General features: G+C 44.2%; 2 protein-coding genes and 1 pseudogene across 3 annotated transcripts in view; 2 read left to right on the forward strand and 1 right to left on the reverse strand.

Moving 5' to 3' along the window:
• Window positions 1-14,705, reverse strand: part of CRLF3 (cytokine receptor like factor 3) — a 53,233-nt gene extending 38,528 nt beyond the window's left edge. The window contains exon 1 of the mRNA XM_037992671.2: window positions 14,479-14,705. Within this exon, the coding sequence (XP_037848599.1) occupies window positions 14,479-14,607 (129 nt within the window). The 5' untranslated portion in view covers window positions 14,608-14,705. The remainder of the gene's footprint in view (window positions 1-14,478) is intronic.
• Window positions 14,706-17,549: 2,844 nt separating this feature from the next.
• On the forward strand, window positions 17,550-18,430 carry LOC140708760 (small ribosomal subunit protein eS17-like; annotated as a pseudogene).
• Window positions 18,431-19,032: 602 nt separating this feature from the next.
• The window catches only part of ATAD5 (ATPase family AAA domain containing 5), a 62,452-nt gene continuing 56,671 nt past the window's right edge, over window positions 19,033-24,813 (forward strand). For both annotated transcript variants that reach the window (XM_073004839.1, XM_073004838.1), the window contains exons 1-3: window positions 19,033-19,514; window positions 21,259-23,153; window positions 24,370-24,478. In XM_073004839.1, the coding sequence (XP_072860940.1) occupies window positions 19,449-19,514; window positions 21,259-23,153; window positions 24,370-24,478 (2,070 nt within the window). In that variant the 5' untranslated portion in view covers window positions 19,033-19,448. The remainder of the gene's footprint in view (window positions 19,515-21,258; window positions 23,154-24,369; window positions 24,479-24,813) is intronic.

Here is a 24,813-nt window from a genome sequence, read left to right on the forward strand (position 1 = left end):
GGCTAAAGACACTTCTTGGTACAACATGTAGTATTTCCTGTCCCTGTGTAAAGAATTGTGTGGTGGACAATCAGCTTCAAATGCTACCTAGCCATTCAAGGCAAAAACAACTGTAGTGATTTGTAACAAAATAGATTTGAGAATATAAATGACAGAGAAGTCAAGATTTCAAAAAGGAAACTATAATATACATTGTTTATGTTGATTAATAATATTTTGAAATAATCTGCCACTAAAACCTTTAATGTAACAGACCATTAAAACTTACAAAGTTTTGGCCTGGGCACAGTGGCTCATGCCTGGAATCCCAGCACTTTGGGAGGCTGAGGCAGGTGGATCATGAGCTCAGGAGTTCAAGACCAGTCTGGCCAACATGGTAAAACCCCGTCTCTACAAAAAACGCAAAAATTACCCAAGCGTGGTGGTGCACGCCTGTAGTCCCAGCTACTTGGTGGGCTGAGGCAGGAGAATCACTTGAACCCGGGAGGTGGAGGTTGCAGTGAGCTAAGATAGTGCCATCACACTCCAGCCTGGGCAACAGAGCAAGACTCCACCTCAAAAAAATAAATAAATAAAATAAATAAATAAGTAAATAATAAAAAATAAAACTTACCAAGTTTCCACTACAGTTGAATATAACCGCAAAGCAACTGTTCTAAAGTTTTAACATGATTAAGAGCTCACAAAATGCCAAAAATTCATCAAGTTTGTATTTCAGTACTAAGCCACCCAAAAGCTTAAGAATTATTTCCTTCACAACCCTCCAAAACAATAGTGACTGATATATTTTCCTCCAGAGTTTAGTTACTAAAAAGACATACGCAGAGGCCAGGTGCAGTGGCTCATGCCTATAATCCCAGCACTTTTAGAGGACGGATCACTTGTGTACAGGAGTTCAAGAACAGCCTGGGCAACATGGCAACACTCTGTCTCTAGTAAAAAATACAAAAAATCAGCTGGGTGCGGTGGCGTGGCTTGTAGTCCCAGCTGCTTGGGAGGCTAAGGTGACAGGATCACTTGAGCCTAGGAGGTTGAGGCTGCAGTGGGTGGTTTTTGCACCACTGCCCTCCAGTCTGGGTGACAAAGTGAGACCCTGCCTCAAAAATAACCAAACAAACAAACAAAAAAGAAAACCACATATACAAAACACAAAACTATTTGCTAACAAGAACATACTGATTAAAAACTGGCCAGGCGCAGTGGCTTACTCCTGCAATCCTAGCATTTTGGGAGGCTGAGGCAGCTGGACTGCCTGAGCACAGGAGTTTGAGACCAGCCTGGGCAACATGGTGAAACCCTGTCTCTACTAAAAATACAAAAATTAGCTGGGTTTGGTGCTGCCTGCTTATAATCCCAGCTACTGGGAGGCTGAGGCAGGAGAATCATTTGAGCTCAGGAGGTGAAGGTTGCAGTGAGCCGTGATCACGCCGCTGTACTCCAGCCTGGGTGAGAGAGCAACAATCTGTCTCAAAACAAACAAACAAACAAAACCCCCACAAAAAAAACGGAAAAACATACTGATCAAAAATAAAAGCCGGGTGCAGTGGCTCATGCCTGTAATCCCAGCACTTTGGGAGGCTGAGGTGGCTGAATCACAAAGTCAGGAGTTCAAGACCAGCCTGGCCAACATGGTGAAACCCATCTATACTAAAAATGCAAAAAAATTAGCTGGGCATCGTGGCGGGCACCTGTAATCCCAGCTACTCAGCAGGCTGAGGCAGGAGAACTGCTTGAACCTGCGAGGCAGAGGTTGCAGTGAGCCGAGGCTGTGCCACTGCACTCCAGCCCAGGTGACAGTGCGAGACTCCATCTCAAATACAAATTTAAAAAAAGGCCAGGTGCGGTGGCTCACGCCTGTAATCCCAGCACTTTGGGAGGCCGAGGTAGGCAGATCATGAGGTTAGGAGATCGAGACCATCCTGGCTAACATGGTGAAACCCTGTCTCTACTAAAAATACAAAAAATTAAGTCGGGCGTGGTAGCAGGTGCTTGTAGTCCCAGCTACTTGGGAGGCTGAGGCAGGAGAATGGCGCGAACCCGGGAGGCGGAGACTGCAGTGAGCTGAGATTGGTGCCACTGCACTCTAGCCTGGGCGACAGAGCGAGACTCCATCTCAATAAATAAATAAATAAATAAATAATAATAAAATAAATAAAATAAAAAGATTAAAATAGTCAACTGAAATTGAAGACGCTAATCAACATATTTTTTTCTCATTTTGTGTGAAATGTATATTAGCTATTTGTTTTTGTACTGATACCAAGACATCAGTCATTAGTAATAATGGAAACAGTAACAATACAGCAGCAGCTATCATCTACTGAGTACCTGTATGCCAGGTAAAACTGTACTTATGGTCTAATTTAAACTCTACCATAACCCTGTGAAGAGAACATGTGTAGATGGTGTAGATGAGTAACATGGGAGTCAGAGAGATGAAACTGGCCACATCACAAAGTTATGAAGTGGCAGAGACTGTGAATTCAGTCTGACTCAAGAATGGACTTGTAAGCACTGCTATGTTTCTCCTTGTTTCTCTTACACTTAGGTTTTTTTAGAAAAAAAAAATGCTTATTTGAGAACTTTCAAAAAGAAAACGTATATTATATGATTTGGTAATCTGTTACAGTAGTGGCCCCCAATGTACCAGGAATTCACACTTCCAACTACTCGTGGCCTTGTGTGGTCCTCTCCCCTAGAATCTGGGCTGGGCCTGTGACTAGCAATGCAATCACACGTGCACAACAATAGAGTGAAACTAATCCTGTGCCAGTTCCAGGCCTCATCCTTCAGAAGACCTGTCAACATCAGCTTTTTGGAGGCCACCATGAAAGAAGTATGCCTACTTTTCTGGAGAGGACAAGGGGAAAGAGACAGGAAGGTGAAAAGGCAGGAAGAGAGGAAGACAGAGAGAGAGAGATTCGCACCAAAGCCCAGGTATGCCAGCGTTCCAACTGAGACTAGCTAATACTAAGTCTCCAATATAAGTGAATGTTCTATGTCAGACATTCCAGCCTCAACTTCGCGCAACCATGAAAGTGTTGCCAAGCAAAACCAGGAGAACTACCTATCTGAGCCCCAGTCAACTTCCAGAATTGTAAGCAAATAAAATGGTTGCCTTTTAAGTTATTAAGCTTTGGCACAGTTTTATTACGTAGCAGTAAACAAACCATATGAAAAAATACATGTTTAATTCTTGATTATCTAATAGAGTGCACATCATTAAGACCAAGATAATCGAAAAAAGAATGTCTGCCAAATTACATCCACAACATTCCTAAAGGTATTCATTCAACACTTATTGTGTATGTGCCAGAAAGTAGGGTTATAAAGATGAATACAGCATGGTCTTCACCTCAAAAACTCTCATTCTGGTAACAGGGATGGCAAGCAAAAGTAACTATAATGAAATGAATTATGTTCTTACATAACTGGGGCAGCCACAAACTGGCATCAGAGCATTAAAAGAGCATTATGATGGGAAAGAGAGTAGGAGACATTTAAAGAATAAGTTGTCAGTTGGAGGAGCAGGGGATGTCACCTTGAATAACAATAATATTTAGCATTATCATGGCTAACATTAATTAAGTATCTCCTATGTCCTAGGCACTGTGCTAAGCATTTTAAATAAGTTTCTCATTTTAATTCCCACAATGACCAGGTAAAGTAGATACTATCTTTATCCTCATTTTACACAGAAGGAAACTGAACATTAGGCAAGTTTAGTTTCGCAAGCTTTCATGGCTAATGGGAACAACTAAAATAACGGCAAATATTAGTGACTCACTGATAGCCCTCAATAATAAAAAAAGGCTGGGCCGGGTGTTGTGGCTCATGCTTATAAGCCCTGCACTTTGGGAAGCTATGGTGGGCAGATCACTTGAGGCCAGGAGTTCAAAACCAGCCTGCTCAACACAGTGAAATCTCGTCTCTATTAAAAATACAAAAATTAGCTGGCCTTGGTGGCGCACGCCTGTAATCCCAGCTACTCAGGGGGTTGAGGCAGGAGAACTGCTTGAATCCGGGAGGCAGAGGTTACATTGAGCTGAGATCATGCCACTGTACTCCAGCCTGGGTGACAGAGTGAGACTCCGCCTCAAAAAAAAAACCAGTCCTCTATCAAAATTATATACATTACAATCTACACTAAAACAAAATCGCCAGGCATGGTGGCTCACGCCTGTAATCCCAGTACTTCGGGAGGCTGAGGCTGGTGGATTACCTGAGGTTGGGTGTTTGAGACCAGCCTGACCAACATGGTGAAACCCCATCTCTACTAAAAATACAAAATTAGCCAGGCGTGGCGGTGCATGCTTGTAATCCCAGCTACCCGGAAGGCTGAGGGAGGAGACTCACTTGAACCTGGGAGGCGGAGGTTGCCGTGAGTCAATATTGTGCCATTGCACTCCAGCCTGGGCAACAAGTGTGAAACTCCGTCTCAAAAAAAAAAAAAAAAAAAAATCTACACACAAAAATATACCTCTATAACATAACATTCACACACTTTTTTTTCTTTCTTTTCTTTTTTTTTTTGGAGATGAAGTCTTGCTCTGTTGCCCAAACTGGAATGCAGTGGTGCAATCTCGGCTCAATGCAACCTCTGCCTCCCGGGTTCAAGCAGTTCTCCTGCCTCAGCCTCCCAAGTAACTGGGATTACAGGCACCTGCCACCACACCCAGCAAATTTTTGAGGGTTTTTTTCTTTTGTGTTTTGTTTTTTTGAGACAGAGTCTCGCTCTGTCGCCCAGGCTAGAGTGTAGGGGCGCAATCTCCACTCACTGTAACCTCCACCTCCTGGATTCAAGCGATTCTCCTGCCTCAGCCTCCCGAGTAGCTGGGATTACAAGCACCCACCACCACGCCTGGCTAGTTTTTGAATTTTTAGTAGAGATGGGGTGTTACCACGTTGGCCGGGCTGGTCTCAAACTCCTGACCTCAGGTAATCCACCTACCTTGCCATCCCAGAGTGCTGGTATTACAGGCGTAAACCACCACACCCGACCAGAAAATGGCTAGTTTCTTTTTTTTTTTTTTTTTTTTTTTTGAGATGGAGTCCCACTCTGTTCCCCAGGCTGGAGTGCAGGGGTGCAATCTAGGCTCACTGCAACCTCTGACCCCCAGGTTCAAGCAATTCTCTTGCCTCAGCCTCCCAAGCAGGTGGCATTACAGGTGCGCCACCTTTTTTGTATTTTTAGTAAAGACGGGGTTTCACCATGTTGGCCAGGCTGGTCTCGAACTCCTGACCTCAGATGATCCGCCCACCTCAACCTCCCAAAGTGCTGGGACTATAGGTGTGAGCCACCGAGCCTGCCCAGAATGGCTTGTTTTAATTCTCCTTGACCTCCTTCTATATTTCTGGGGAGTCTTAAACTCAACCAGCAGCTTTCAGAGTGCCATATTTAAAGATGATTTCTGTACATCAGTGTTGTTCAGGAAATAAAAAGTTAAAAAAAAAAAAGACAATTTGTAGGCCACGCATGGTAGCTCACGCCTGTAATCCCAACACTCTGGGAGGCCAAGACAGGCAGATCACGAACTCAGGAGTTTGAGACCAGCCTGGCCAATATGGTGAAACCCTGTCTCCACTAAAAATAGAAAAAGTAGTCGGGCATGGTGGTGTGCACCAGTAGTCCCAGCTACTCGGGAGGTGGAGGCGGGAGAATCACTCGAACCTGGAAGGCAGAGGTTGCGGTGAGCTGAGATCGTGCCACTGCACTCCAGCCTAGGTGACAGACCAAGACTCCATCTCCAAAAAAAAAAAAAAAAAAAAAAAAAAACTTGTGAAAAGATTTATTGGTCGAAAAGACTGACTCAAAAACCAACGTAAATATGTGGTCTTTTGCACACAAATACAGTCAAGCATCACAAAACGATGTTTTGGACAATAACAATCACATACATAATGGTAGTCCCGTAAGATTATATTACTATATTTTTATATTTTTACTGTATCTCCTCCCTCCCTCCCTCCCTTCCTTCCTTCCTTTCTTTTTTGAGACAGGGTCTAGTTCTGTTGCCGAGGTTGGAATACAGTGGTGTGATCATGGCTTACTGCACCCTCAGCCTCCTGGGCTCAAGGAACCAAGGAATCCTCTCGACTCCTGAGTAGCTGGGACCACAGGCATGCACCACCATACCTGGATAATTTTCAATTTCTTTGTGGAGATAGGGTCTCCCTATATTGCCCAGACTGGTCTCAAACTTCTGGGCTCAAGAGATCCTCCTGCCTTGGCCTCCCAAAGTGCTGGGATTACAAGTGTGACCCACCATGCCTACTGTACCTTTTCTATGTTTAGATACACACTTACAATATGTTACAACTATCTACAGTATTCAGTATAGTAACATGCTGTACAGACTTGTACCCTAGGAGCAATAGACTAGGTATACAGCCTAGGTATGTAGTAGATGATACCATCTAGGTTTGTACAATGACAAAATCGCCCAATGACACATTTCTCAGAATATATCCCTGTTGTTTTGACTCTATATGTGTGGCTTTTATTTTTCCCCCCTTATATGCAATTAGTTTTGCTACCAGTACTTTGGAGTGCCAGAATCAATATATTGCAACCTACCACCAACAAATGTTCCCTTAAGTATTTATAATAGACTCCAACTCTGCATTAAAAATGAGGCTGTGGGATGGGCGCAGTGGCTCATGCTTGTAATCGTAGCACTTTTTGAGGCCGAGGTGGGTGAACAGCCTGAGCTCAGGAGTTCAAGACCAGCCTGGGCAACATGATGAAACCTCCTTCTACTAAAAATACAAAAAATGAGCCGGGTGTGGTGGCATGTGCCTGTAATCCCAGCTACTTGAGAGGCTAAGGCAGGAGAATCGCTTGAACCCGGGAGTTGGAAGATGCAGTGAACCAAGGTGGTGCCACTGTACTCCAGTCTGAATGACAAAGTGAGACTGTCTTCAAAAAAAGGCTTTACATGGGAAAACATTCTTGTAAATGCTTATAATGTTACCAAAATTCTTATAATGTTAACAAAATGCTTATAATGTTAATAAAAATTAAAAAGTGATACAAAGTTGCATATACAGTAGTCTCTCAACTTTGCAGAATAATATATATAGAAAGATACATCAAATGTTAACTGCAGGCCGGGCAGGGTGGCTCAAGCCTGTAATCCCAGCACTTTGGAAGGTGGAGGAAGGTGGATCATGAGGTCAAGAGATTGAGACCATCCTGGCCAACACGGTGAAACCCCATCTCTACTGAAAATACAAAAATTAGCTGGGCATGGTGGCACGCACCTGTAGTCCCAGCTACTCAGGAGGCTGAGGCAGAAGAATGGCTTGAACCCAGGAGGCAGAGGTTGCAAAGAGCCGAGATGGTGCCACTGCACTCTAGCCTGGCAACAAAGTGAGACTTCATCTCAAAAATAAATAAATAAATAAATAAAAGTTAACTGCAGTTGTCTGTAAGTAGTAGAATTATAGGTGAAACCCCGTCTCTACTAAAAAAATACAAAAAACTAGCCGGGCGTGGTGGCGGCGCCTGTAGTCCCAGCTACTCGGGAGGCTGAGGCAGGAGAATGGCGTAAACCCAGGAGGCAGAGCTTGCAGTGAGCTGAGATCCGGCCACTGCACTCCAGCCTGGGCGACAGAGCCAGACTCCGTCTAAAAAAAAAAAAAAAAAAAAAAATATTTCATCTGGGCTGGGTGTGGTGGCTTACGCCTGTAATCCCAGCACTTTGGAAGGCCAAGATGGGTGGATCACCTGAGGTCAGGAGTTTGAGACCAGCCTTCACCATGGTGAAACCCTGTCTCTACTAAAAATACAAAAACTAGCTGGGTGTGATGGCAGGCACCTATAATCCCAGCTACTCAGGAGGCTGAGGCAAGATAATTGCTTGAACCTGGGAGGCGGAGGTTGCAGTGAGCCAAGATTGCACTCTAGACTGGGCAACAAAAGTGAAACTTCATTAAAAATAATAATAATAATTTTTTTATATTTATTTATTTATTTATTTATTTCACCTGTTCTTGGTTTTCCCTGTATCTGGATTTAACCTTTTCTTAGAATACTATAATAGGAACATTTTAAGTACTACTACTATAACAAATTATACTCAGATTTTTGTAGTGTTTTGAAAATGGGTAACAGAAGAGGAAGTGGGAGATAAAAGGAGCAATAACGGCTTTCTTTTCTTTTCTTTTTTTTTTTTTGAGACAGAGTTTCGCTCTTATTGCCCAGGCTGGAGTGCAATGGCACGATCTCAGCTCACTGCAACCTCTGTCTCCTGACTTCAAGCAATTCTCTTGCCTCAGACTCCTGAGTAGCTGGGATTACAGGTGCCCACCACCATGCCCGGCTAATTTTTGTATTTTTAGTAAAGACAGGTTTTCATCATATTGGCCAGGCTTGTCTCAAACTCCTGACCTCAGGTATCTGCCCGCCTCAGTCTCCCAAAGTGCTGGGATTACAGGCGTGAGTCACTGCGCCCAGCCACCAACTAGTATCTTAATTAGGTGCAAGGATCTTACCATTTGCTCTTGAAGGAGTAGAGACTTGCTTTTGTCAGGGTCCTGAGAAATACTGAATCAGAATACCAAAAGGTACATGAAAGCCAACATAGTGATGTTATAGAGTGAATTAGAACACACAGAATAGGCCGGGCGCAGTGGCTCACGCCTGTAATCCCAGCACTTTGGGAGGCCGAGGCGGGTGGATCACAAGGTCAGGAGATCGAGACCATGGTGAAACCCCATCTCTACTATAGGCCGGGCGCGGTGGCTCAAGCCTGTAATCCCAGCACTTTGGGAGGCCGAGACGGGCGGATCACGAGGTCAGGAGATCGAGACCATTCTGGCTAACACAGTGAAACCCCGTCTCTACTAAAAAATACAAAAAACTAGCCGGGCGAGGTGGCGGGCGCCTGTAGTCCCAGCTACTCCGGAGGCCGAGGCAGGAGAATGGCGTAAATCCGGGAGGCGGTGCTTGCAGTGAGCTGAGATCTGGCCACTGCACTCCCGCCTGGGCGACAGAGCGAGACTCCGCCTCAAAAATAAATAAATAAATAAATAAAATAAAATAAAAATACAAAAAACTAGCCGGGTGAGGTAGCGGGCGCCTGTAGTCCCAGCTACTCGGGAGGCTGAGGCAGGAGAATGGCGTGAACCTGGGAGGCGGAGCTTGCAGGGAGCTGAGATCGCGCCACTGCACTCCAGCCTGGGCGACAGAGCGAGACTCCGTCTCAAAAAAAAAAAAAAAAAAAAAAGAACACACAGAATAAAATACTGGCATTTCTCACTGTAGACACCTCCAGTACCTCAACTAATTCCCCTTTGATAATGTACAAAGATGAATTTTTTGGACTTACAAAGCTTAAAGACCAGGCCCTGACTTTGGCAATGTCATCAAAGTGGTGCCACTCTGTGAGGCCTGAGTGGCCAGCTGACATCACTACATGACATTTTGATCAGTTATCTCTACTTATGTTTTTGTTTTTGAAATGGAGTCTCGCTCTGTCGCCCAGGCTGGAGTGCAGTGGTGTGATCTTGGCTCACTGCAACCTCCGCCTCCCCGGTTCAAGCAATTCTCCTGCTCAGCCTCCAGAGTAGCTAGGACTACAGGCACCCGGCACCACACCCGGCTAATTTATACTTTTTTAGTAGAGACAGGGTTTCACCATATTGGCCAGGTTGGATCTCTACTTATAACAAACCGAAAGGCCAATGCTGTAGAAATAGGACAAGTGATGAAAGATATAATAAAAGCGAAATCTAAAAATGAATACATAAATAGAACTTACATTTTTCTTATTTTGTTTTTAGGGGTAGTATCAGCCATCAAAGTAAAGAGGAAAGCATAAATCCAGGAGGGCAGTGATCTATTTCCTTGAACACAGAATCTAGGACCTAGAAGTTTCTCAGCCCTACAGTAGGCACCCAACAAATATTTATTGGGTGAATGAACAAATGAATATTTAAGGACAGTGGGAGTTAATTTCTTTGGTATTTACATCTTAGTACCAAGGATTCCAGCGAGCTATAGAGAACTATTCTTAATGATTTCAACATCAGCTAGGCCAAGTTGGCTGTAAACATTATCTGATTTCCTGAAGACAATGAACAGCTTTCTAGCCTTTAACTTATTCAAACATTAAGAGTTACAGACAATCCTTGCATTCCTACGCAGAACTTCCTTTTCTCTGAAAAGAGGGTAGAGCCTAAACTTAACCACAAGAGGAGAAACTGCTACATGTTGGCAGTTTTGACAGAATAACTTAAAAACATTTTTATTCTTCTTCCTTCTAAATGTTCATACAACATGATTTCTTAACACCAGACAAATTTCATGCTAGATTTTAAAGGATAAGAAACTAAAGCAAAGATAAAAGGTAGGCCAGATGCAGCGGCTCACACCTGTAATACCAGTACTTTGGGAGGCTGAGGCAAGAGGATTGCTTGAGCTCAGGAGTTAGAAATTGTCCTGGCAGCTGGGAATGGTGGCTTACCCAGGTGCAGTGGTAATCCCAGCATTTTGGGAGGCTGAGGTGGGCAGGATCACCTGAGGTCAGGAGTTCGAGGCCAACCTGGCCAACATGGTGAAACCCTGTCTCTAGTAAAAATACAAAAAGTAGATGGGCATGGTGGCAGGCGCCTGTAATCCTGGCTATTCAGGAGGCTGAGGCAGGAGAATCTCTTGAATCCAGGAGGCGGAGGTTGCAGTGAGCCTAAGGTTGCAGTGAGCTGAAGGTTGCAGTGAGCCAAGATTGTGCCACCTCACTCCAGCCTGGGCAAAAGAGCAAGACTCTGTCTCAAAAAAAAAAAAGAAAAGAAAAAGAAACCGGTCTGGGAAACACAGGAAGACATCAGCTCTACTAAAAAAATTAAATAAAATTAGGCAGGCATGGTGGTGTGTACTTACAGCCCCTGCTACTTGGGGGTCTGAGACAGGAGGATGGCTTGAGCCCAGGAAGTCAAGGCTGCAGTGAGTTTTGATCATGCCACTGCACTCCAGCTCGGGTGACAGAGCAAGACTCTGGCTCAAAAAAAAAAAAAAAAAAAAAAAGAGGCTGGGTGTGGTGGCTCAAGCCTGTAATCCCAACACTTGGGGAGGCCAAAGCGGGTGTTCAGGAGCCTGGGCAACATGCTGAAACCCCATCTCTACTAAAAATACAAAAAATTAGCTGGGTGTGATGGCACGTGCCTATAGTCCCAGCTACTTGGGACACTGAGATGGGAGGATCACTTGAGCCTGGGAGGCAGAGCTTGTAGTGAGACAAGATTGTGCCACTGTACTCCAGCCTGGGTGACAGCGAGGTCCTGTCTCAAAAAAAAAAAAAAAAAAAAAAAGATAAAAAGTATGCCAAGAGTTTCTGAAAAGGTTAAACAAAAGGTTACCTTTGATCCACCAATTCCTAGCTATATTCTAAAAGAACTGAAAACATGTTCACACAAAAAGTTGTTCACAAATTCTTTAAAGCATAATAGTCAAAAGTGGAATTAATCCAATAATCCAAATGTCCATTAATTGATGAATGGATAAATAAAATGTGGTATATCCACATAACAATTATTCAGCCATAAAAATGTTTGAAGTACTGTTACGTGCTACCACATCAATGAACCTTGAAACATTATTCTAAGTCAAAGAAGTCAGTCACAAGGGGCTACATATCGTATGAATTCATTTATATGAAATGACCAGAATAGGCAAATCCATGGAGACAGAAAGTTTTGTGGTTGCCAGGGGGTATGGGAGTGATAGCTAAGGAGTTCTTTTGGGGGTGATGAATATATACTTGAATTAGACAGTGGTGATGGTTGGACAACTCTATGAATATACTAAAAACCTTTGAATTGTAAACGTTAAGGCATGACTTTTATGGCAAGTGAATTATATCTCAATAAAAAAGTCACATGCCAGGCAGCACAGTGGCTCATACCTGTAATTCCATCTCTGGAAGGCAGAGGTGGGAGGATCTTTTGAGCCCTGGAGTTGGAGACCAGCCTGGGAAATGCAACAAAACCCTGTCCGCACCCCCACCAAAAAAAAAGGAAAAAAAAAGAAAAACAAAAACAAAAATCATATGCCAAAAAGATACAAAATCAGCAAGTAAAAAATAAAGACAACAGGTGGCATCCCTTCCTCTCTGCTCTTCTCATGCTTCTCCCATGCAAAATCCTTGACTAAAGTGCCATATATTTTACATAGTTACTCTGAAAATGACTGGAACCCTAAAAATATCCTAACCACCAAACAAAAGCAGCTGCTTATTTTGATAATATTTTTGTACCATAGACCTTCCTTAAAATGCAAGTTCACAGAGGACTTATGCCACAAACCCAAACATGCACAATCCCCTAGAGTTAGCTTCGAGAGATGTTGTTGTAACTGCCACTGGCACAAAACACATTCCCAAAAGAGACTCACACTCACAAAAGAGAACTACATTATTACTCAGTCTAGTCAGAAGGCAATGTCATCAGGAACCTAATTGTAATGGATGTCCATTTAATGTTTTCTGTCTCAAGCTCAAGACAATGGGTCTCAAAAACAAAACAAAACAAAGCTTATAATAAACTAAACTACAGAGAAGCATGTCCTGTATTTAAATTGTTGGATATAAAATTGAAAAAGGTATAGGTTTGAAAATTGAATACTAAACCATCTAAGGTGTAATCACATGATTTTTTTTTTAATGCATCCAATATCACGAGAAATTAATTACTCCCAGGTGCTAAACTCACTCACTTAGTGTCAACTCTACTGATTCTTAATTGTTAATACACAAACAATAATCATGCTCATATATAATACACCTTAACTGACTGAAATGTTAGATGGCATTTTAATATCTTTCTTTTTATACAATGTCTTATATCTAGAGTCCCTATTTCAAAATAGCAGAAGGAATAATGCAGACATTTTCACAGAGAAATAAAGAGGAGTGCATTGGAAGGCCTTGAAAAGTATTCACCAAATCAGCATAATCATATCTAGATTCTGCTTCCGGTTTCACTACTAAAATACAAATGATGTCTGGCCTACACTGGCTTTACAAATATTTTTAAATACATAAAACCCGACCGGGCGCAGTGGCTCACGCTTGTAATCCCAGCACTTTGGGAGGCTGAGGCAGGTGGATCACGAGGTCAGGAGTTCAAGATCATCCTGGTCAACTTGCTGAAACCTCGTCTCTACTAAAAATACAAAAATTAGCCAGGTGTGGTGGCGCAGACCTGTAATCCCAGCTACTCGGGAGGCTGAGGCAGGAGAATCGCTTGAACCCGGGAGGTGGAGGTTGCAGTGAGCCGAGATAGTGCCACTGCACTCCACCCTGAGCGACAGAGTGAGACTGTCTCAAAAAAATATATATATACACATATTTATATATGTTTGCATATGTTTTATATATATATATATAACCTAAAACATGTTGAGTCCTTAATGATGAGAATATCCAAAGACACTGTTTGCACAGCACTTTTCTACCATTTTCAGGTTCTATACAGCATGGAAGTGCTAAGATGACCATCTAGATTAATATGAAGTATGACCCAGAGAAATTCAGATGGAATCCCACTCACTCAAAAAGCACTTATTAAGCAGCTGCATTAATAGTAGCCTGAAGATTATCCGTCCTATCTCCAATTGGCAGCGGTTTATATCTTTTTCTATACATGTTCGAGGGTATAGAGAAACCATATGACTTTCCTGTATCTTTGGTAACTCTTTCCCTGTGAAACAGACAACTGCACCACTTGAAAGTATCTTTAGCTTTTCATTTCAGCACTCCTCTCTTAAAATCTATTTTTCCATTTCCCTATACCTTTGTATTCCCTCTCTCAAGGAAAATGAAATAATTTTCCTTCTGCTCTTCCAACATAGCTTCACCTTCACCTCAAATTTTAAACCTTCTAGAACGGGATTACTCTAAATGATTTTTTAAAAAGCATTCAAAATCATGTATTATTCAGGCATTAACCGCATTTATTTAGTGCCAACGCTACTGCTTCTCAATCCCTACCCTCTCCCTCACTCTCGCCCCTTAGTCCTCCCCTTCCAATATCCCCAATATCCATTTTGTCTCCACTTTCAGTCTCCCAGGTCACTGTCCCACCTTTTCCTCAGGCTCTCTAAAATCAACGTCTACCTACCGCAGGTTTTCCCGAATAGTCTCCTCCTCCTCCGACTCATCACTACCCGCGTGACCCCCTCGGAATCTGCTCTGGTCCCTCACTCTCCCAAACTTCGGACCCCACCGCTACTCCCATCGCTGCCCCACAGTTTAGTGAACGCTCCTCACACCCTCCCTCCACCCCCAAAACTTCCCCTTAGGACGTCCCCAACTCCCACCTTCCCCGTTCCCAGACTCAACTAGGTCTCCTTTCAAATGAATGCCTCTTCCCTACTTTAGAGTTTTCGGACACTCCCACCCCTCAGAGCCCTCCCTGCCCTCGTCCGGCACCCGCGCCGCCCCCGGACCCACAGCGCCCCTGTGGGTGTGGCCTTCTGACCTGCCTCCGCGCCTCCCGCAGCCCCTCAAGCCGGTGACCCAGCTCCCGCCGGTAGCTCTGCGCTGCCTCCACATTCTCGCGGGCCTCCTGCAGCAGGAGCTCAGGCTCCAGCTCCATCGCCCCCTTCATCTGGCCGCGCGGCCGGCGACACCTAGCGCGGCTTCCCGACTGCGCCGGGAGCCTCCTAGCTGCCCGGCCCGGCCTCGCGCAGGCGGAAGCACCGCCCCTCCCCGCCTCGCCACGCCCCACGACGACCTTGATTGACGGGCGCGCTGCGGCGCCTCGCACGGGTGGCGTCTGGGTCCCAGCGCCGCCCGCCCAGCGGTTCACCCCGCCTCTTCCGTGCTGCGGCACAGCGCGGCTGGCTGGGCCTCCTTGGAAAACGTGCTGAAGCCTGGCAAGATTGATAACCAGCACCTCGCCAAGTGCTTCTCACAGCTCATCGCATTCTTGCCTGACCTTCAGCCCTACCTGTATCTCCATTGCTCAGACGAGGAAATTGGTAGATAAAGGTGGGAATCGGCCCGGCGCAGTGGTTCACGCCTGCAGTCCCAGAACTTTGGGAGGCCAAGACTGGCGGATCCCTTGAGCCCTGGAGTTCGAGACTACCCTGGGCAACACGGCGAAACCCTGTCTTACCAAAAATACTACTGCTATTATTACTACTGCTACTACTAGCAACACGTAGTGGAGTGCGCCTGTGGTCCCAGCTAGCTACTCGGGAGGCTGAGTTGGGAGGATCGCTTGAGCCCAGGGGTCGAGGCTGCAGTGAGCTGTAATGGAGCCACTGCACTCCAGCCTGGGCGACAGAGCGAAACCCTGTCTCTAAATAAAAAATCCTTTTTTTTTTTTTTAATTTAAAATTTTTTTGAAGTAGCGAATCAACTTTTCCAAGCCGCAGGATTTGAGCCCAGATCTGGTGCCAGAGCTCTGAGCTCTGCTCCTTAAGAGCAGAGCACACCTTAGGGCAGGTTACTAAGTCCCAGATGTCAGCAGGGCGCGGTGGGTCACGCCTGTAATCCCAGCACTTTGGGAGGCCGAGACGGCTGGATCATTGAGGTCAGAAGTTCAAGACCAGCCATGGCCAACCTGGTGAAACCTCATCTCTACTAAAAATACAAAAATTAGCCGGGTGTGGTGGTGGGCGCCTGTAATCCCAGCTACTGGAGGGCTGAGGCAGGAGAATTGCTTAAACCGGGAAGCAGAGGTTGCAGTGAGCCAATATTGTGCCACTGCACTCCAACCTGGGCAACAAAGCGAGACTTGGTCTCAAAAAACAACAGCAGGCCGGGCGCAGTGGCTCACACCTGTAATCCCAGCACTTTGGGAGGCCGAGGTGGGCGGAACACGAGGTCAGGAGATCGAGACCATCCTGGCTAGCGTGATGAAACCCCGTCTCTACTAAAAATACAAAAAATTAACCAGACGTGGTGGCGAGCGCCTGGTTAGTCCCAGCTACTCGGGAGGCTGAGGCAGGAGAATGGCGAAAACCCGGGAGGCGGAGCTTGCAGTGAGCTGAGATCTGGCCACTGCACTCCAGCCTAGGCGACAGAGAGAGACTCTGTCTCAAAAAAAAAAAAAACACACACACACACACAACCAAAAAACAACAAAACCCAGGTGTCACCACCCAGAAGCTTGTGGGCTAATGAGGGATCCAAGAGAGAGTCCCACGGGATGACCAGCAGGACAGCAATTCTGGCACAAGTCCAAGAAGGGTGTTGGCAAGTGTTGTCTGTAAGGATGGTAGTGAATAAGCTGGGCTTGGGCTTGCCAGACCAGAAGGTATCTGTCACAATAGTTGTGACTATATGTAATAAAACCTTATGGGCAGGGCATGGTGGCTCACACCTGTAATCTCAAGAAGCTGAGGTAGGAGGATTGCTTGAGCCGAGGAGTTCCAGACCAGCCTGGGCAACATGGCAAAACCCTGTCTCTACAGAAAATACAAAAATTAGCCGGGCATGATGGCAAACCTGTGGTCCCAGCAAACTGGGAGGTTGAGGTGGGAGGATCTCTTGAGCCAGGGATGTGGAGGCTGCAGTGAGCAGTGATCACGCCACTGCACTCCAGCCTGGGCGACAGAGTGAGACCCTGTCTCAAAAAAAATAATAATAATACAACCCGGGCAACATGGCAAAACCTCTTCTCTACAAATACAAAAAATTAGCCGGGCGTGGTGGCATGCTCCTGTAGTCCCAGCTACTTGGGAGGCTGAAGTGGTAGGACTGCTTGAGCCCGGAAGTTTGAGGCTGCAGTGAGCAGAGATCATGCCACTGCACTCCAGGTTGGTGACAGAGTGAGACCCTGTCTCAAACACAAAAACAAAACAACAACAACAAAAATAATAATAAGGAAATGAATAAATAAAATGTGTTGCATAGATAGAATGCTCAGGAAAGAAAGGGAATGAATCAGATCTATATGTATCATGAATGGCTTCTGAAAAAAAGTGAGGCGGGGTGTGGTGGCTCACCCCTGTAATCCCAGCACTCTGGGAGGCTGAGATGGGTGGATATCGAGATCAGGAGTTCAAGACCAGCCTGACCAACATGGTGACCCGTCTCTACTAAAAATACAAAAAAAATTAGCCAGGCATGATGGTGCGAGCCTGTAATCCCAGCTATTCAGGAGGTTGAGGCAGGAGAATCACTTGAACCAGAGAGGTGGAGGTTGCAGTGAGCCAAGATTGAGCCATTGCACTCCAGCCTGGGCAACAGAGCCAGACTCCATCTCAAAAAAAAAAAAAACAAAAAACAAAAAAAAACATGTTGAATGAAAAAAGCAAATTGGCTGGGCATAGTGGCTCACCCCTGTAATCTCAGCACTTTGGGAGGCCAAGGAGGGTGGATCACCTGAGGCCAGGAGTTCCAGACCAGCCTGGCCAAGATGGCAAAACCCTGTCTCTACTAAAAATACAATTAGCTGGACGTGGTGGTACACACCTGTATTCCCAGCTACTTGGGAGGCTGAGGCAGAATTGCTTGAACCGGGGAGGTGGAGGTTGCAGTGAGCCAAGATTGTGCCACCGCACTCCAGCCTGGGTGACAGAGCCAGACTCCATCTCAAAAAGAAAAAAAAAAAAAGCCCAGCAAATTGCTGGTGGAGGGCGGTGCCGGGCGCAGTGGCTCACGCCTGTTATCCCAGCACTTTGGGAAGCCGAGTTGAGCGGATCACCTGAGGTCAGGAGTTTGAGACCAGCCTGGCCAACATGGCGAAACCCCGTCTCTACTACAATACAAAAATTAGCCCCACGTGGTGGCACGCGCCTGTAGTCCCAGCTACTCGGGAGACTGAGGCAGGAGAATCGCTTGAACCCGGAGGCAGAGATTGCAGTGATTGGAGAGCGTGCCACTGCACTTCAGCCTGGGCAACAGAGGGAGACTCCGTCTCAAACAAACAACAACAAAAACGATACACGCAAACAAATGTAACAGGCTATATTTAATATAATTGCAACTTTAACGTAAAAAAAAAAAGAAAAAGAGCTATTTTACCAAGGACCCGCCAACATGGGGCGCGTTCGCCTCAAAACTTTGAAGTAAAGAAGTATAGAAAAGTACTACATTCGCCTGGGCAAAGACTTCCATACGCACAAGCGCGTGTTTGAGGAGATCGCCATGATCCTCAGCAAGAAGCCCCGCAACAAGATAGCAGGCTATGTCACGCATCTGATAAAGCAGATTCAGAGGGGGCCGGTGAGAGAGAGGTATCTCCATCAAGCTGCAGGAGGAGGAGAGAGAAAGGAGAGACAATTGTGTTCCCGAGGTCTCAGCTCTGGATCGGGAGATCATTGAAGTAGAATCCTGACACTAAGGAAATGCAGAAGATTTTGGACTTCGGCAGTCTGTCCAACCTGTAGGTCACCCAGCCTACAGTTGGGATGAATTTCAAAACGCCTCGGGGAGCTGTTTGAGTCTTTCTGTAATGCTGTAATATTTTCAATAAAGCTGGGACAATGGAAAAAAAAAAGAAAAAGAAAAAAGAAAAAGTAAAGGCTAACCAAACCCATGAAAACAATGCAAATGGTGCATGAGATTAGAAACCAGAAAATTACTGGCACCCTGCGAGGACTGAACACAGGCCAACCAGATGAAGCAATGACTGCCTTTCTCGGCTGTTCCAGAGGACGAAATCCACAGAAGAAATGCCTCCTTAGTCGAATAGGTACTTCGACTTTTACAGGTATAAAAGTCGAATTTCGGATCCTGAGTGGACGTATATTGAGGTAGAAGGCTCGCCCAAATATTAGCATTTTATTGTGCATGGTAACAATGTAAATTATTTCCTTTTTCTGCATTTTCCTCTTTAAAGAGGGGCTAGCCTAGGGCGTTAAGAGTCTAAATTTTAATTCTGTCAACAACTGACTAGGTGACTTAGTGAAATCACGTCCTCAACGGTGAAGCTGATAGGACAGAAGTTCAAATTTCCAAATTCCCGGGTTGGCTTTCAATTCCACCATGCGATGGTTCCACGCCCCCCGCGAGTTCGCCAAGGGAGTTATTTTGGCCCTCTCGGCTCACCGTCCGCGCAGCCTCCAGAAACAGCCGTAAACTCCGCCCCTTGCGCTCAGGACGGCGCGAAAACCCAATTGACAAGAATTCCCTCCGAAACTCTGTGGTCCGATCTGCGTTCCGCTTGCTTTCCCCGCCCAGGCCCGGTCCCGGTTCCGAGCGCTCAGCCTGGAGCGCCGGTTTCGAGGGCACCCTGCATACACTGGCCGTGCCTCAGGGATCTCGCTGCCCGCGCTTTCTCATTGCCTCTTTCCGTGTTCGACTCGGCTGATCTGGGCCCAGCCTCCGCTCCGGCTCCCTGTCGGTGGGCGCGGGGGAATCCTAAACGGATTCCCAGAAACTTGCAGAATCCCAGAAACTTGCTCCTACTGGAGCGGGCCCGCCTCCATGGCCTCCAGGCAGACCGGGCTGGACCGCGTAAGGTCCTAGGAGACGGGATTCCGGGAAGCGGGGAGTATGGTGGGGGTCCTGGCCATGGCGGCTGCAGCTGCTCCCCCTCCCGTGAAGGACTACGAGATTGAGGTGAGGTTGAGTCGAGGATCTGTTGAGTTCCTTCCTCTGTCTTTTGGGGGACTGGGAGGTGGGTCTGGGGGGAGGTGATCCTGACTTTCCCTCTGTAAGGGGAAAGGTGGGACATTGTGAGGACCCACAGCTGTGACACATTGTGTGCAGCGGTTGCCAGAGCGTGTCGTTTTTTAGAGTCGTGACAAGTCCTGATAAACATTTGAATTGTGAGATATTTGCGGGGCACAGTAAATTGGGGCCTTAAGATAACACAGCCAGTTCCCAAATCCCGAAATGTTGGTGGAACGTGATGTTTTGTGCTTCTGGCATGTCACAGAGGATCCCAGGGTCAAGTTCTGGGTTCGTGATATGGAATCACTGAACTTTAGCTCTGAAAAAGATCTTTAAGTTCAACTAGTTCATACATCCACCTGTGCTTGGAATGCCACTTTTTTTGGTCTGCTTCGTTGTTATGCTGATATTCCTTTGCTAAATCAAGGCAGTTAGTTACTCAGCTTGTCTTCTGGTACTTGATGTACACAGTTCTTGATTTTTATGTGGTCTGTTTTATCAATCTTTCCGTTACAGTTTCTGGTTTTGGTGCCCTAATGCTAAGAAACCCTATTTCATAATAACGATACTTACCATTTAGTATGGTAAGGGTAAAAACCTTATGCACATTATTTTGCTTAATAGCAACCCTATGGTCTATTATCTGTATTCTACAAATGAAAGAAGGTAAAAAGTAGCTAAAAGTAAGTTAAATTTTTTGAAAAAGTAAATGGAAAAGTTAAAAGTAATTTGCTTAACATTTTACACCAGTAAATGTCAGAGCCAGCATTTAACTTAGATTTGCCTGACTCCGGAGCCTATGTATGTTGCCTTTGATACAATTGCAGTTTTATTTTTATTTTTTATTATTATTATTATTATTATTATTATTTTGAGACAGAGTCTCGCTCTGTCGCCCAGGCTGGAGTGCAGTGGCCAGATCTCAGCTCACTGCAAGCTCCGCCTCCCGAGTTTACGCCATTCTCCTGCCTCAGCCTCCCGAGTAGCTGGGACTACAGGCGCCCGCCACCTCGCCCGGCTAGTTTTTTGTATTTTTTAGTAGAGATGGGGTTTCACCGTGTTAGCCAGGATGGTCTCGATCTCCTGACCTCGTGATCCGCCCGTCTCGCCCTCCCAAAGTGCTGGGATTACAGGCTTGAGCCACCGCGCCCGGCCACAATTGCAGTTTTATAAATAATAATTCAATGGCGTTTTCTAATACATGTATGATTTCTTTTTTTTTTTTTTTTTTTTTTTTTTTTTGAGACAAGGTCTTGCTCTGTCACCCAGTCTGGAGAGCAGTGGCACGATCTCGGCTCATTGTAACCTCCGCCTGGTAAGTTCAGTGATTCTTCTGCCTCAGCCTCCCAAATAGCTGAGATTACATGCGTGCGCCACTACGCTCAGCTAATTTTTTGTATTTTTAGTAGAGATGAGGTTTCACCACGTTGGCCAGGCTAGTCTCAAATTCCTGACCTCAAGTGATTCACCTGCCTTGGCCTCCTGAAGTACTGGGATTACAGGTGTGAGCCACCACGCCTGGCCTGGTTTAACTTTAAAGCTTATTTTCTTTCTTATGTATCACGTTTTTCACCTAAAGAAGGCTTCCTTTTTTTAATCCTATTACGTAAACCATTAGATCCATGTTTAAAATTTATATTTTGTATTATCTTGCTTGAAATAAGTGCCTTTTTTTCTTTTAAATTGCTAGCCATGCAAAAAGCGAAGGAAAGATGATGACAGATCTTCCTGCAAAACAATTACAAAATATTTATCACCACTAGGGAAGACTAGAGACAGGGTTTTTGCTCCACCAAAACCTAGTAATATTCTGGATTATTTTAGAAAGACCTCACCCACAAATGAGAAGACGCAATTAGGGAAAGAGTGCAAGATAAAGTCATCTGAATCAGTACCTGTTGACAGCAACAAAGACTGTATGACACCTTTGGAAATGTTCTCAAATGTAGAATTTAAGAAAAAAAGAAGGAGGGTTAATTTATCTCATCAACTAAATAATATTAAAACTGAAAATGAAGCTCCAATTGAAATTAGTAGCGATGATAGCAAAGAAGACTGTAGTTTAAATAATGCTTTTGTGGAAAGTAGTACTTCTGTTTTACTTTACAAGAAACAAGTAGAGGTACTTGCAGAAAACATTAAAGATACAAAAAGTCAACCAAATACCATGACCTCCCTGCAAAATTCTAAAAGAGTAAATCCTAAACAAGGGACCACAAAAAATGACTTCAAAAAGTTGAGGAAAAGGAAATGTAGAGATGTAGTAGATCTATCTGAAAGCTTACCCTTGGCAGAGGAACTAAATTTGCTTAAAAAAGATGGTAAAGATAGTAAACAGATGGAGAATACTACAAGCTACTCTAGAGATAATGTAACTGAAGCAGCCTGGTTGAATGATAGTACAATAACTGTCTCATATGAGGAATTTTTAAGAAGTCACAAGGAAAATAAAGTGGAAGAGATACCAGACTCTACAATGTCGATTTGTGTTCCTTCTGAAACTGTTGAAGAAATAGTCAAAAGTGGTTATATAAGTGAATCAGAAAACTCTGAAATTTCCCAGCAGGTACGCTTTAAGACAGTTACTGTTCTTGCACAGGTTCACCCTATTCCGCTCAAAAAGACAGGGAAAATACCCCGAATTTTCTTGAAACAAAAGCAATTTGAAATGGAAAATAGTTTATCTGATCCTGAGAATGAACAGACGGTTCAGAAAAGAAAATCTAATGTTGTTATACAGGAGGAAGAATTAGAATTGGCTGTTTTGGAAGCTGGAAGTTCTGAAGCTGTGAAACCAAAATGCACTCTAGAAGAAAGACAGCAATTTATGAAAGCATTTAGGCAGCCAGCATCAGATGCACTTAAAAATGGAGTTAAAAAGTCTTCTGATAAGCAGAAAGACCTTAATGAAAAATCTCTACATGAAGAAGGAAGAGATGATAATTCTAAAAAAATCATGGAAAATCCTGGTATCCAAATGGTTTCAAAAAATGGCAATTCACAGGCACACACTGATAAAGGAAGTTTAACGAAGGAGAAAAATAAAAAGCTAAATAAGAAGAATAAGAAAACATTAGATACTGGGGCTATTCCAGGCAAAAACAGAGAGGGAAACACTCAAAAGAAAGAAACAACCTTTTTCTTAAAAGAGAAACAGTATCAAAATAGAATGAGTTTAAGACAAAGGAAAGCAGAATTTTTCAAAAGCAGCACTTTATTTAACAATGAAAGTCTTGTTTGTGAAGATAGAGCAAATGATGACCTTCTAAAGGTTTCCTCTCTGTGTAACAATAATAAATCATCAAGAAAAACCAGCATACGCGTTAAAGATATTAAGCTTACACATTCTGAAGCTGAATCTGAAGACAGGTTGCTAAATGTTTCCACGCCCAAGTCAACCAGAAGATCTGGAAGAATTAGCAGCACACCTACTGCAGAAACCATTAGAGGTATTGATTCTGAAGATGTACAAGATAGTAGTCCACTAAAGGCTTCCACTCCAAAAGCAGCCAACTTATCAGAAAAGCATAGTTTATATACAGCGGAATTAATAACAATACCCTTTGATTCAGAGAGCCCTATTAGGTAAGGTTTGTTTTTGTTCTAACGTTCTGGTATTCTGCATGTATTATTAGCTGGGGACAAAAATGCTTCAAGTATTGGAGGGTATTTTTTTTTCTAGAACACAGCTGTTAATAAGAAAAATAACAGGATTTCTTTTTTTTTTTTTTTTCTCGCTGTGTCACCTAGGCTGGAGTGCAGTGGGGCGATTTCGGCTCACTGCAACCTCCACCTCCCAGGTTCACTCAATTCTCCTGCCTCAGCCTCCCAAGTAGCTGGGACTACAGGCACCCGCCACCACACCCAGCTAATTTTTGTATTTTTAGTACGGATGGGGTTTCACCATGTTGGCCAGGCTGGTCTTGAACCCCTGACTTCAGTCTACCCTCCTGGCCTCCCAAAGTGCTGGGATTACAGTCGTGACCACCGCACCCAGCCTTGAAGAAAAAGAACAGAGCTTCAAAAATGCTTCTTTGTTTGCCACATTTAGTTAAAAATTTGTTTTAATTTTAATTTAATTTTATTTAATTTTGTTTTGTTTTATTTTATTTTGAGATGGAGTCTCATTCTGTTGTCCAGTCTGGAGTGTAGTGGCACGATCTTAGCTCACGACAACCTCCACCTTCTGGGTTCAAGTGATTCTCATGCCTCAGCCTCCTGAGTAGCTGGGATTACAGGTGCGTGCCACCATGCCCGGCTCATTTTTGTATTTTTAGTAGAGAAGGGGTTTTACCATGTTGGTCAGGCCAGTCTTGAACTCCTGACCTCAAGTGATCTGCCTGACTCAGCCTCCCAAAGTATTGGGCTTACAGGTGTGAGCCACCGCACCCGGCAAGTTTGACTTACTTTTGAATCAGTGGTTTGAAACTGATGGGAATTATTTTTTTTCTCCTGTTTCAGAACATTCCAGAAATTGGAGCCCTAGTTGGTTCTTAGCTATCTATCTATCTATCTATCTATCTCTCTCTCTCTCTCTCTCTCTCTCTGTCTGTCTATCTATCTATCTATCTATCTATCTATCTATCTATCTATCTATCTATCTCTGTCTATCTGGAAACAAGGTCTCACTGTGTTGCCCAGGCTGGTCTTGAACTCCTGGGGTCAAGCAATCCTTCCATATTAGGGTCCTGAGTAGCTGGGATTACATGCAGATGCACAAGCTCTATTTTATCTATATTTAATTGGGATTATTTATGTTATAATCATGAAAATGTTTCTGAATACCTTATTTTTATTTCAGAATGAAATTCACCAGAATTAGTACTCCCAAAAAATCTAAGAAAAAATCTAACAAAAGATCTGAGAAATCTGAAGCAACTGATGGAGATTTTATTTCTCACACTAAAAAGGTAGTTAAAATAGTAGAGTCCTATAAGTGCCATTCTGTTTCCTTAAAAAACAAACAAAAAAACCGCACATTACTATTGGAAGTAATGAGCCATAATAAAATTCATGTATTTTATAAATTGGTTAACTACAACTCTATGATGTTTTTCACTATTATCCCATTCCTCTAGTTAATTAAGATATCTTATTGTGAGGTGAAAGCAATCGATAAAGGCAGAGTATAATCTATAAAAAGCTTTCTTAGTAAGTTTACATCGTGATCATTTTCCCTAACACTGACGATCTTAGTTTGGGCTGCTATAACAAATTACCATACACTGAGTGGCTTAACCAACAG

This window comes from Chlorocebus sabaeus, chromosome 16, assembly GCF_047675955.1.
Source record: "Chlorocebus sabaeus isolate Y175 chromosome 16, mChlSab1.0.hap1, whole genome shotgun sequence".
NCBI classification, from domain to species: domain Eukaryota; kingdom Metazoa; phylum Chordata; class Mammalia; order Primates; family Cercopithecidae; genus Chlorocebus; species Chlorocebus sabaeus.